Source organism: Vespa mandarinia, chromosome 1, assembly GCF_050613455.1.
Source record: "Vespa mandarinia isolate Hongniang chromosome 1, ASM5061345v1, whole genome shotgun sequence".
Lineage (NCBI taxonomy): Eukaryota > Metazoa > Arthropoda > Insecta > Hymenoptera > Vespidae > Vespa > Vespa mandarinia.
This window is the reverse complement of record NC_140810.1, coordinates 2,065,248-2,079,494: the sequence shown is the minus strand read 5'-3', so window position 1 is coordinate 2,079,494 and position 14,247 is coordinate 2,065,248. Positions and strand designations below refer to the sequence as shown.

Below are 14,247 nucleotides of genomic sequence, written 5' to 3'. Positions count from 1 at the left end.
GAAAGTGATTCTTTTCGTCTATCATTCGTCTTCTTATTATTTTACGTGATACGAGAGAGAAAGAGAGAGAGAGAAAGAGAGGGAGAGAGAGAGAGAGAGAGAAAGAGAGTAATATAACGAACGTTGTAGAAAAATGTGATTTCGTAATGAAAGAAGAAAAGATTTCAAATACCTTTCGAACGTGTTTTACTACGTGTAATGAATACGTAAATAAAATCGATAAGAAGACAGATGTTATTAGTTAAGAGATATAATCGTAAATATATAATGTTTGTATTAGGTACGATCTATTGTTTATATCGAATAATATTTTTACTCATGTTACGAAACATCAAGAGTCACCGATGTAAACAATGATATAAATATAACGCGTGAAATAGAAATAGGTTTAGTTTTCCTTCGTTTCTCCTTCGAACAGTAACTCGAACGGAACTGCGTAGCTCAGTAAATCTCAAGAATTCAGAGAATAAGTATTGGTATGTAAGTCGACTTATACTCGATTGATTAATAACTGAAACTAAGAACTTTCCAACTTCTGTTTATTACGTATCGTAACTTGAACGAAACGATATCTATTTATAACTTAGTCAACTTAATAAATATTATTTTTCAAACATACTACCTAGGCTCTCTCTCTCTCTCTCTCTCTCCCTCTCCCTCTCTCTCATTCTCGTAGAATCAGTGCGAATCGAGAGCAAAGTTTTTTTCCTTTAGATTGAGAGTTTTCATCGAATCGGAGTTTCATAGTAGTTGGCCGAGGGAATCGGTGGCCGGAAGCCAAACACACTTTTCTTTCGTCTCCTGCTGTGTATCAAAACGTCCTGTCGGAGATGCGGCCTTATACGAACGAGGATTTTTCGATATCGTCTCAACGAGAAATGTGTAGAAGATATCTACCTTCGTTATTATCATCTCTCTTTTCTTTACGATCAAAGGAAGAAAGAGAGAGAGAGAGAAAGAGAGAGAGAGAGAGAACATCCATACAAAAAAAAAAGAAAAAAGAAAAAGAACATTGTAAGAATTCTTTCAGATATATTTGAAAATATCTACTATCTGTTTCTCAAAGTATCTTTTATTATCATTATGGTACTATAGGGTGCCCGACATCGTACTACTAATAAGTGGTGGCACCAGCCACATGCTAATGCATAATGCCGTTCAAACAACTGTTTAAGCAGTCCCAAGTTAAGTGCGCCCTATTCTTTCCTCGAAGTTCACCACCCTACCTACTCTCATTCGGATTTTCGAACGACAGGATTTATTTTGTCCAGCGAATGAATCGAAAGCGATAGCGTTTTACATATGTTCGTTATAAGCGAGATATTTTGAAAATATTTTTAGAAATTCGTATTACATATTATATATATATATATGTTTTTATAAATTTGATATTAATATTCGTTTGATTACAATTTTAATGATATAATATTTATTTTAATTTAATAGATATATTTTTGATATTACACGAAATAATACCTTTTTCTTTCAGACGAAAGTAATCTTTTTTTGTTACTCTTCTTTTTTATTTCTTTTTATTCTTATTTCGTTTATACAGTATAAATATATTTGAATTTGATTTTGATATTATTTCGAGCTAAGTAAATTGCGAGAATGTGACAATAATTTTACAACCTTGTGTACGCGTATATCCCATTTTCGTAGGATGCTGATTGAGGACAGATGCACGAGTAGGGGTAGTGCACTGTACGGTACAGATGAGGGTACCAAAAGACAGAAAGAGAGAAAGTACAACGACCCCCTTCCTCGAAAATACAATAGCGCACTGGCTCTCTTTAGCTTGGCCATGGGCGACCCAAAAATCACTCGTCTATGACAAAGAACCGTGTTCGCGCTGCCGCAAATATGTTGTAAATATTCGAAACTGAGAGCGTCTCAACGAGCCAAATATACAAAGATACTCATTTTATAAACTTACGAGTATACTTCGTTTAGCCACTACTACTAACTTTATAAAGCGTATAAATGTTTTGCGATTTATAAAAAAAAAAGAGAAAAAAAAAAAAGAAAAAGAAAAACAAAATAAATAAACAAATAAATAAAGATAAAAATAATCGAAAAATTATAGAAGAAAAAACGAGAACGTAGAAGAAAAATATAAGTATATTGCGGTAAAATATGAAAAATTGTGATAGGAGAGCGTTTTGATCGAGACAGAAGTCTGTTTCGTTTCCATAAAATCTGGTCCTCGCACGACCGACCAAAATCCTAATTAAACGGCAGATTCGAATCGTCCTCCCCAAACCTCCTCCCCCGCTCTCCCCTTCCTTTTCACTCCTCGTACAAGCTTAATCCCGGGAAAGCGCCGATAATATCGAACTATACGCTGAGTTAATTAAATTAAAATACTCGTATAATAGCGTGCCAGATGGCATGGCCAGAACACATAACTTGGTATCGAAGAGGACTACCCCTCTCTCCTTTCGACTATCGTCCTCACCGTCCCTTCTCTACCCTTACGAGCGCTATAATACGTAACTCGTTTGGCCTTGCAGGTTGACAAAAAAGCAAAGGGGCGGAACTGTCGCGGGATTTCGCTTGGCCAAAGCGTTTAGGGGGAACTTTTGGCTACTTTTCGTAGACACTTTTAGGAGTCTCTTGACCTCTTAGTTCTATACAATTTTTTTTTTTCTTTTATCATATATATATATATATATATATATATATATCCTTTGTTCTCGAATTCGTATATTTTCAATAAATTATTCGAAAGCAGAAGAAAGATATTTAGAAAAATATAATACATATATACATGTTATAAGATATAATATTAATATTATTCCATTGTGTCGTAACTTATGCATTCATTGTTTATATCTTCGTTTTTAAAAATATTTCATTGTCTTAGAATAGAAATGAAAATGTAATACAAGTGATCCAGTTGATAGGTATTATCGATATGATAAATCTTAGGTACGAGCAAACCGATAAGCCGAAGATGATTACCTATTTACCAATGACAATCGAATGGTTATTTAGTTTCATGGGGTGAGAATCGAACCGCAGTTTAGTATTACGAATGCCCAAGGCAGGTCGTTAGCGGCGTTGTCGCAACATATGCGCTCGGCAGGCTCCATATGGGCCATCATGGACCCAAATCCATAGCCCCAGAAGCTAAAGGACGTACGTGAAACGAGGGATCGATACCATTCCGCTTCTTAATCGGCCTGCTTTGCGGCTTTATTCCATGTTTTCCGTGGCTTCGAAAAACATTTTCCATATTTGCAAGAGAAAGAGAAAGAAAGAGTTTATTTATTTCTCGTCTAGATATATTTAAGTGTAAATCAATAATATAATTAATTAGAAACGATTATAGCTAGGTTCGTAAAATTTTATAGGAGTACGGAATAGAAAGGAAAGAAAACAAAAAAAGAAAGCTAAAGTATTTTTTCAAATAATGTTTATTATAAAGTACTCATTATTAATAAAACTTTAGACGTCACGATTGAAGAAAGTATCATGAAATATTAACGAGACAACTACTAGTGTATCGTAGTTTCGTTGCGGTTCGCTTATTGCAAAGGAGAGACGGTCAGTCAGTGATGACTTTAAATGCGACCATATGATGAGGGGTTCTAAAAACCTGGTATTTTTCACGAGCATTCATCGTAGCATAGAAGAGTACGTAGTTGCAGCGCACCCTCGAGAAAGCGAGGACGAGCTTGATGCAGCAAGTGCGTGAATGGTGTAGGACTATCGCGAAGGCGAAGAAGAGCGAGAGAGCCCCTGCAGAGAGAACGAGAAAGCGAGAGATATACATAAAGAGAGTGAGAGAGAGAGAGAGAGAGAGAGAGTGAGTGAGTGAGTACGGGCAGCAAGCAGGTTGACTAGCTTTGTCCATGGTCGATGATGACGATGGGGTCGGTCTCCGCACAGATGGGCCGCTAATCTCATTGAAAACTCATGAGGACTCTCAGGGGCACCGAGGGGGTTGTAGCTTGAACCCTGGCCTGGAAGGCTGCTCTATGGGTTCTTGCATGTGGGCCAAGCACCGTACCAACCACCATATGTCCTACGTATATGCATACGTAGACGAGAGACGAGATCGCGCGTGGCATGTGCTATCGAGCTATGTAGCTTTTACGGATGAACTTTCTACTTAGATTATTTTGACTCATTTTTTCTTTCACCATTTCTTATTTCTTTCGTCGCTTTTCTTTTCTTTTTTTTTCTATTTCCTTTATTTGTTTTATTTCACTAGCACCATCCATACTCTATACAGGCAGTCGACGGAAATGGTCCCGAAGCTTTTCCAACGGATACTCTTCCGAATATTATACATATACATATTTAAGGTTGCGTGTCCACCATTAAGATCATCGTAGCATAACTCCCTGGCGAGTTGCTTTCTCATGCATATTCCTCGGTTTTAACAAATGCCTCGCCAGAAACACTGAGATGGTTAGAGAAAGGGCCACGAAAGAAAGGCGGCTAAGAGGAAAAGAGAGGGAGAGAACTCCGGCACGCACTCTCCAGGCATACGGGGTTGCTTTACGAGCGGACAACTAAGGTATGCTCTGGATTTCGTCCTTGCTTCTCTCCTTTCTCTTTCTCTCACTCTCTCTCTCTCTTTCTCTCTCTCTCTCTCTCTTTCTCTCTCTTCTCTTTCAACCTCTTCTTCCACCTCCGGCATAGCTGCGGTTTTCGTAATGTGCCCTTTACAACGGACCAAGCTAAAGCTTACGAAGGAAGGGATTTTATACCCCTAGATATCTCGGTAGCGATGCACCGACCGTAACCGAGTCCGTCGCAACTCGGTGACTTTGCGATACGCTGCACGTAAACCTCTTTCCACTTTCCAGGCAGATACCAACTGTCTAGCGTCTTCTTCGCTTTTCCTTCTTTTAATTTCGCGCTTTCTTTTCTTCTTTTTCTTTTTTCTTTTTTCTTTTTTCTTTTTTCTTTTTTTTTTTTATTTATTTACTCGGTTTTTTCTTTTTTTTAATTTTCTTTTTCCCTTTTCTTCTTTTCGCACAAAAATAAATTATTCCTTTAATCATTAACGAGAAATCAAATTGAAAATCCAAATTTGTTGATCATCTTCGGTGTTACGATACAGGTACACATCAGTTCTCTTTATTCCTTACGACGTACCAATGAGATCGAGGAAGAACGCAGGTGTCCGGTTAGTCTGAGTCAAGACGAAGACGTCAAGATCGGCCGAAAATCGAGACACTCGAACAAATTACACATAGGGACAGACTTAATCTAGGTTCGTTTCTCGGGGGAATCCAAGAAGAGAATCAAAGTCACATCTGTGAGATTTAGAAGAACGTCACGGCCGTCCTGAATCTCACCTCGTGGTAAGATTGATGACGTCTCTAGCGCTTTCTCTCTGCTCGTTCTACCAAATACGTGTTCTAAGAAGAGAAGGTCAGAAATAGTAGAGGATACGATGTCTGACTGCTAAGCGGTAAACGACGTTTCCCTATTCAACATTAACGAATTTTCATTTATTCACCGATGATATTATAATTCATTTTAAAACGAATATTTCATTGCTTTTACTTGTTTGCCAACTGTTTCAATGGCAAGGAAAAATTCTATTTGAGAATTCGATTCTTCCGATACATCCGAGAAGAAATCGAAGTGCAAATCGGACAAGACGGATCGACGATAGGCGATTAAACGCGTCGTCGAGGTAATCTATTCCGCGTAACGGGAAACAAGTTTTCGTGATGGTGTGAGACGTGGGAACGGAGGGAGGGAGGAAGAGAGGGAGGGTGGGTGGCGGGGGGTCGGTCGGTTGGCGTGGGCAGAATCGTCCTGCTAGGTCCTGCGGGGTCTCGGCGTCGTTCATCATTCGTTGGAACGGCGAAACGCTCGGTAGGTTTGGCTTTTCAGGGCAGAGGAGAAAGATCTGCATAGCGAGTCGGCATCTCGGGACGAGCGAGCTAAGTGCGGGATTATGCAAAGTAGTGGCCATACAGTATAAAAATACGGAGCGACTCTGCGCCATCTTTTCCGGACCATTCTAATAACTCCCTCTTGGTGCACCCTTATTCACCCTCTCTCTCTCTCTCTCTCTCTCCTCTTCACCTCCAGTCGTTGTCGTCGTCGTCGTCGTCGTCGTCGTCGTCGTCGACGCAGAACCTTCTTTACTCTTCATCCCCCTCACCCCCGCACAATGAACCACAGCTTTGCTCGAATAAGATTTCAGCAAATATAACCGTAAAACTGTCGACGAAGCTACCGTCTACATACCAAGTGACTCTCTAAACTCGAACTTAACGTCACATGAAGATACGTCAGGCTCTGTTCTTTGAATATTTGTCAAAATAAAGGCATAGGTTAGGATTAAAACGAATATATCGATCGAAAACATTGTCATTAAATATGCATTCCATCCAGTCGGTGCTTTTTGAGATTCATCCTGGATCGTGTACAATAGGGATGCGTAAATGTATTTAAGAGCATCTTGATACATGGAATGGAAGTCAAAGTACTCATTCTCCCTTTTCTCTCTCTCTCTCTCTCTCTCTCTCTCACTCTCTTTCATAGTTATCGATACAAATCAAATCGGCGTTAACAGAATGTTTTTAAGAGCACTGGACCACATGGCGCGTTTGTAAGACCAGTCATCGCTATGATTAATGATTCATGAATATTTAGACGTATCGTTTAATTTAAATACATTATGATTCGTCATCTCTTGATTATCGCGAACATCTAACAAAATCTGTAAGTGATCATTGTAATTTGATCGATCGTAATTTAACATCAGGTTCATTTTACGTTCATAAAAAATTATTCCTTAATTAAAGAGTTCTCTCATTATCTTTTCATGGATATAAGAGAGGTATTCGTCTTTCCTTGAATAACTTCGGAGATACATTTTAGAAAATCTTAGGATCCTTCGAAAGGATCCAGGAGGAGAGAGAGAGAGAGAGAGGGATAGAGAGAGAAGAAGTTTCTCGCTTAACTTTGGAAAGTACTCGAGTAAAGGGCCTCACGTTTTCCGCGAGAGAGCAAGACGCGAGATAGCGCCGTCTGATAAGGGCCGCTTGGAAGTCGCATTAATTTTCCTCGTAGCTCCTTGAACCCCTACCCCTTCTTCCCTTACTCTGTCGCTTCTCCCTTTCTCTTTCGTGAATCTCCTTTCCTCTCGAAGCTTCAGTTAACTTACTCTTCTCTCTCGATGTTTCTGACGACGATAGTTGTGGTAGTAGTCACGTTGGTAGAGGACGACCGTACGCAGAAACGTTTCTCCTTGGCATTTAGGTAAGGTATTCACGTAACACATAAGCAACGCCACGCGAGCAGCCCACCGTGTGCACAGAGATAAGAGCCAAAGGTGGCATCTTAGCGGCACTTCGAATTAAATTCCCGACGGCGAGCACACAACCTCTCTCTCTTACTCTCCTACTCTCTTTCTCTCTCTCTCTCTCTCTCTCTGTTATTCTCTTGATATCACTGAAACGATATCAACAAGAGGAGGCGGGGACAAACTTCTATAGTGTGCAAAGGCACCGGTATACATCTTGAATTCAAATTTCGCGCCAGTTCCAAAGGTCGAGTTTATCTCGCGTTCAGTTATGAGTTTAAGTTCCATTTTATCCGAACAATTCTGATAATTATCATGTCCGTTTATTTTATGTTTTTTTTTCTTTCTTTTTTTCCTTTTTCCTTTTTTACTTCTTTTGTTTCTTTTTTTTTTTATTTTTTTTATTCTACAAGTCTTACGAAAAAAGATCAGACGACAAAATAATCAGACGTTTCATCGTGGCATAAAAATTTTTGACGTTTTAAGACAGAACGTCTCGTTTCTTCCAGTTACTCCATTTAAGAGAAAGAGAGGTCCACTTTATATGCATGACCCCGGTAATAAGTCAAGGAATTGCTCGCACGTCCGTAAAATCTAAATCGTCCGCACTCATCTGAAGAGATCTACGTTCTGTCCCTCTTAGTCGTAGAACGAGGCCGCACACCGTGCTCGGTTATTTTAGCAATCCTCCAAACTCGTTACACATTCAATTTATCAGCGACTTGGAGCGAGACAAGGCTCGCTTGAAAATTCCTTAAGTACGTTTCCCTTCTTTGTAATATACTTATACGTACGTATATCTACATTTTGTAACATCGTCGCGAAGGGACATCTTTTTGACTTAATTGGAAATTCGAGAGTACGACGAAAAGAAAACAAACGAAAGAGAATCGAAATGAATCGAGTGAAATATGGCCGGTGCAAGAGCGAGCAGATTTTCAATGGAGTTGGTAAAGCTTTAGGAGAAAGATAGAAAAAGAGAGAAAGAGAAAGAGAGAGAGAGAGATGAAAAGGAAGAAATCGTGTTAATGGTTGATTGATAAACGACCTCTCTTCATCGGCTCTTCATCGGCCGCATATTTATCACCTAACTCTTCGGTAACTTCACCGAATCGGCCGTTTCTGCAGAACTTCTGCCAGCAAAGCGAAAAACGTTGGCAAGAGATATAGCCGCTTTCGTTGGAAGAGCGAGAGAAACCGAAATTAATTCATGCGTCTGCGTTCGAACGAATATTCCGTCTTTCAGTTTTATAACCAATGGCAGAATGCAAAACGATTGGACGTGATTAATTTCAAAACGAACGATTGTACCTCTTATATCGTGACTACGTCGTTATAGATATCATTCGATAAATTTATTAGATAGTCGATGAGAAATAATAAGAATCGACTGGTTCTCGGATTGATGCTCTTTTAATTATATCCACGATGATATTTATGATTTATCTTATCCAATAGAATGGATCGGTATATATTTCATCGAAATATATTAATGCGTACAATCGACTTGACTAAAGCTAAAACACTTTGCTTGGTGTCACTGATGTAAGGTGTCCCTCTGCTTGATCTTCCCTGTGTTCGATGTCACAGTGCTAACAGCTTCCACGTGCCTGACACGTGTCAGACGTTAGCGTGACAGTCCCACGTTTTAACTTGGATCATTTAGTGAACCTGTACTTTCCGATCGATTTAAATCTTGCTATAATAATTTATTTAATATTAAATAAAAAATACAAAAACATTTATATATATATATATACACATATATTTTCAATGATATTTATTAAATTGAATATTTATTAAATATATTTATCTACTTTTAGAAACAAGATTGGAGTGATAGTCAAAAAAAATAGTACAAAACGGGATGAAGAATAAGCACGTCGTCGTCTTTAACATCACGGAAGCATGACAGTACGATCGGCAATAAATATGGTCTATATAATCCAGGAATGGCTCTGGCAAGATATAGAAGAGCTTCACGACTCCCTGCCGTGCGACGCGTGTCACACATAACGTCGTAGTAACGACTTTTCCAACTTTACGACTCTCAATTAGGATTAAATCCGATTGCTACCCTTAAAGGTATATAATCGAGCAATGTGGTGGTCGCCTTGAGAAAATCATTCATCCCTTGATTGTACATTAACGATCTCGAGGATGTGGTGAAGTAAAAAAAAATATTTTGAATCTTTCAATTTCACTTCAAACTTACATAAGTTTAAGAAGAATAAATACTTGATGAGAAATAATAAGAAATATCGAAGGATTTGCAAGAGATCGGAAGTTTATTTGGGAATGTTTGTTGGTTGAAAGATTGTTGGCTGATGATGGTGGTAGTGATTGGAGGATATTGGGAGGAGGGAGGAGGGCTAGCTCAATCGAAAAGTCATTACAACTTTTTGCCGACTCAATCAAGAAGTTAATGTCCTTTAACCTTTCCAGATATTCCCCGTAGATTTGTTGGAATCACGAGAACAACATAAAAATCCGACATCTCTCACATGCGCGATAAAATAGATTACTGGCCTATGATTGATCGCCTATTGCTATATCCAGAGAGGAGGAGCTTAGATTTCTTTTCTTTTCTTTTCTTTTTTTCTTTTTTTCTTCATTTCTTTCATTCGGTTGTTACCTTTTTGGTCGATATTACGGGCGATTAACGTTGGACATAATCATGTATTTCAGGTATTTCTCATGGTTTTGGCAACTATCGTATGTCATTTAGTTAGGATCAAGACATGTATCGAAGCGACGAGAAACGGGGATAATTCGTCAGGAAGATAATCCTCGAAGCGATGATCCCTTACGGACCTTGGTGGTACCTTCTGTCTAACGCAGTCGATTTAACGCGCCTCATTTCTCTTTGTCGACGAGTCGTTCGTTTCGGCCAATGACCACGAATGAAGATCTATCGTATGAAATGAGAAAGAGAGAAATAGAGAGAGAGAGAGAGAGAGAGAGAGAGAGAAAGAGAGAATAACGTTTGCTCGTTGATGATTAGATCCTCATCGAACCCGATCCTACAAACCCGTATAAATTTGTATATCCTATAATTTATCGTCACCGAAGTCACGCACAATACTCGATGGAATACTTTATCCTCTCGGAAACGAGAACAGGTTTCAAAACGAAACAGGTGTGTCAGCAGAACTGGGATCGTTCCACAGCTTGCAGAAAGTGCTGATTCCGAAAGGATCGATACAAATTTATCTTTTAGCTTTCATCGTTCCGAGTTGAATAATCGATTCCAGTGTATATATGACTCTATATATATATATGTGTATATATATAAATATATATATATATGCAATTATTATTTCCTAAAATTCTAATATTATCTACGAATAAAGAAAGATCGTCGATGAATCCGTCGAAGGTTCGAAATTGTTCGAGCGTAAAATAATAATGATAATAATAATGAAAAGAAAAAAAAAGAGAGAGAGAGAGAGAAAGGAAAAGAAAGAAAAAAAAAATGAAAGAGAGGAAAGGACAAACGAACCGGCGTTAAAAATATTCAAGATCGTTCGTCAGGCTGTATTACAGCATAAAGCATCCTCCCTCAAGCGTTGTCCTCGCGATCGGCACTACCACCATCGTCACCACCGTCACCAGAATTCTTTCGAGAATAGGATTGCGCAACGCGTGTGAGAGAATGAAAGAGAGGAGAAATGGGAAGGGGGTGCAAAGGGGGCTGGAGGGGGAGGGGAAGGGATAGATATAGATATAGGGGTTGGGGTGAGTGGGAGGAAAAAGGAGTCGTCGACGTCGACGGCGATCCCGGGCACATGTGTCGAACCTGAAATATGTAGGCGTGGTCTAGATGGGACTAACAGACGCGTCCCGACGACCGAATATGTTCACCCCCTTCGTATGCTCCACCCTCGAATAGTAGTCGACGCTTCGCTATTGGCCGACACCACTCTCGGTCGTCTCCACCTGCCTTCGAGCTACCCTCCACGAAGCAACCCCTAAATACGGGGGATGCGCGAACGGTTCCCTCATTTTATCCTCGGCAACGCCGAAACGCGCGTCCACCAGAGTGTTCTCCGGGATTCGAATAGGAATCAGTGCGCGGATTCGAAGCCTCAGCCTCGGATCTTAAACTTCTTGTGCTCCCTCGAGAATTATATCAGTGTTAACGAATGCCATCAAATTGGGAGGTGCCTTTCATAAGGAGAAGAAGAAGAAGAAGAAGAAGCCGTCGTCGTGTTTGTAAAGTCGACACGTTCAACTAACAAAGGCGTATAGCCTAAACACGTGCTCCGGTAAGCGTCGCGTCATTTTATTTCCTTGATAAGATATTTAATCATTCGTTATATTGTATTCTTTTTTTTTTATCATGACGAGTATGATCGAATATAAATATGCAATACGATGAAAATCATCGTAGTTTCGGGGATTCGCGATTGATGAAATGTATACGCATGCACGTTAACATCTAAATAACCATCGACAACCGATACATCATTTATGTATGCCCCATTGACGGCAAATTCTCGCAGGTTGATCATACGGAGCGAGCAGGATGACAATGGAAGATCGCACGGGTGGCATCGACCGTGCCGCCCCCGCTACATCGACTACGGCGACAACGACACTTTTAACGTCTGGTAGTCCGTCCATGATCAGTGATGTCACGTCGGATGCATCTTATCCTCTCCAACGTGCCAGTAAGCGTTCCTTCGACGTAGCATTTCTCGTCGCACCCGATGAGAATCTGGCTCGTAGACAGAGCGAAAAGCTCAGATTAATTTCTGGTAGAAAGGATCGTACGAGAGAATCCATATCATTGGATAATTCTTTGGATGCCGATAGATTGCCACAGAATTTGACTATAAAGCATTATGATAGCGACTCTAGCTCGCAGGAGAGACGAAGGCTGATGCATTGTACCGAAAATTCTCTCAGTCCACCGTATGTATCTCCGAGAACGTTAACACCGACATTACCGGACATCGATTCGCGAAGATACGTTCCTACACGACAACAAAAGAGTCCAAGCCCACCTGGGTTTACAGCGCAACCATCATTATTAAATACTTGCACGGAATCATTGGATCCAAGTTTAACATGCGGCAAGGTTTACGATAGCGGCTTACAGTGTACCGTGGAAAGGCACGGTGAATCCAGGAGCGCTTTTACGAAGGTTCATCTTGGTAGTCAAAGAAATGGTTTTACCGACGACGGACAAACCTCACCAAGATCGTCCATCTCACCGGACGATCGAAGGGAAGGTTATCAAGAGAGCATTAGTCCTCCGGTCGTTCCTTTGGCAAGTGCGACTACTTACAAATATACCAGTTTTCCTAACAAAATGACGTATCCCTTTTTGGTCGGTCCCGAGGCTGCGACCAGTCAACCCAGTCTCTTGGAGAACTTGAAAATTCCTCAGATAGCACAACCGCCAAAAGTACCAAGCCCAAAAGTGGCAACCTTTCGGCCGGATTTACCACCAGTTTATCCAAATCTTTCGTACAATCCTATATCCGTTTTTCCACCAATGGCAGACGCTTTGACAAGGCCAAGGTTCTTAGCCACTGCCGCTGGCGTCGCTGGCCTTTTACCACCGTCCTTCGCGGCTTTGACATTGCCCGCGCAAAATGTTTGCGCCAAGTGCAATCTATCCTTTCGTATGACATCTGATTTGGTATATCACATGAGGTCTCATCACAAGAATGAAAACTCCGGGGAAGCTGCTCGTAGAAGGAGAGAAGAAAAATTGAGATGTCCTGTTTGCGACGAAAGCTTTCGCGAGAGACATCATCTGACAAGGCATATGACAGCTCATCAGGATAAAGAGAGCGATGCTATCGTCGATCAAGTCGAGGTCAAACGACGTACCACCACCGTTCATAGCAAGTGACGCCGAAAATCCTCACCCGACGATGATTTACTTGCCAGCGGATATTCTTTCGAGAATTGACTCTTCTTTTTTTATCTAATTAACAGACCAAAAGAATAACGTCGATCATCGAGGATCGTTGTGTTTTAAACAAAAATATTTCCGAGACTTCGTGCAATCCTTTCTTTTCGTTTTTTCTCTTTTTTTTTCCTTTTTTTTCTTAAATTTATTTTTTGAGTTCTTATAAATAAAACGAAAAGACGAATACGCCCACCTGACGTATTTCATCGGGTAATCAATTTTTGTTCGAAATATTACGTAGGATCGTTCTGTTAAAAATGTTTTTCTTTTTCTTTTTCTTCTATCGTTTCGTTTCTATCGTTAATATTATCGTTCAATATTAATTGAGACAGTGGTACGTTTCGTGATATTGTTTCGCCAGTGTGTTAAAGGTATATATATTATATATTAAAACACTGTCGCTCTCAATTATGATTTAAAAAAAAATAATAGACTCTAGTCGATAATTTTGTGCAGCTCGAAAACTAGAACGTAGATCGTTCGAAAATTGAACTTTATCTCCAATTTAAATAATTTCTCACGTTCTTCGTAACGCACATATTAAGTAAAGGCACTTTATGAAATCTGTGTCGTGTATATATATATATATTATATATATATACATACATGCATATATATATATATATATTTACCACCGCGAAAATTAATCACTATAGATATACTATAACCAATCAAATTTATCTTACGATCCGCGGTGAAAAAGAAAAAAGAAAAAAGAAAAAGAAAAAAAAGAGAAAAGAAAAAAAATGGACATTCCCTCTCTAGTCAATATTAGGTAGGAAGAATTTGTAAATATCTTTGTCGATCACAATTTAACTGTCATACACGTACCTATCTTGATCGCATATCAAACGTGCGATAGCACTCCGATAACACACATTTACCAATATTAAAAGAAAAAAAAAAAAAAAAAAAAAAAAAAAGAAGAAAATGGCATACATATACATACATATATCTGAACCGTACTATAGGCGAAATTAAAAATGGACAAAGAGATCGATCATGTCCCTTTTAAGTATCACGAATGGACAGGTGAATG

At 39.6% G+C, this 14,247-nt stretch overlaps 1 protein-coding gene and 1 long non-coding RNA gene across 2 annotated transcripts; both read left to right on the top strand.

Moving 5' to 3' along the window:
* The first annotated feature begins 423 nt into the window (after nucleotides 1–423).
* On the top strand, nucleotides 424–10,364 carry LOC118446104 (uncharacterized). The gene is made up of 3 exons (XR_004839480.2): nucleotides 424–476; nucleotides 5,078–5,321; nucleotides 9,106–10,364. It is a non-coding gene; the product is annotated as an uncharacterized LOC118446104 (long non-coding RNA).
* Nucleotides 10,365–11,026: 662 nt separating this feature from the next.
* Nucleotides 11,027–13,657, top strand: LOC146873262 (uncharacterized). The gene is made up of 2 exons (XM_035876385.2): nucleotides 11,027–11,550; nucleotides 11,788–13,657. The coding sequence occupies exon 2, from the start codon at nucleotides 11,811–11,813 to the stop codon at nucleotides 13,146–13,148; it is 1,338 nt and encodes a 445-aa protein (XP_035732278.1). The 5' UTR covers nucleotides 11,027–11,550; nucleotides 11,788–11,810; the 3' UTR covers nucleotides 13,149–13,657.
* Nucleotides 13,658–14,247: the final 590 nt, after the last annotated feature.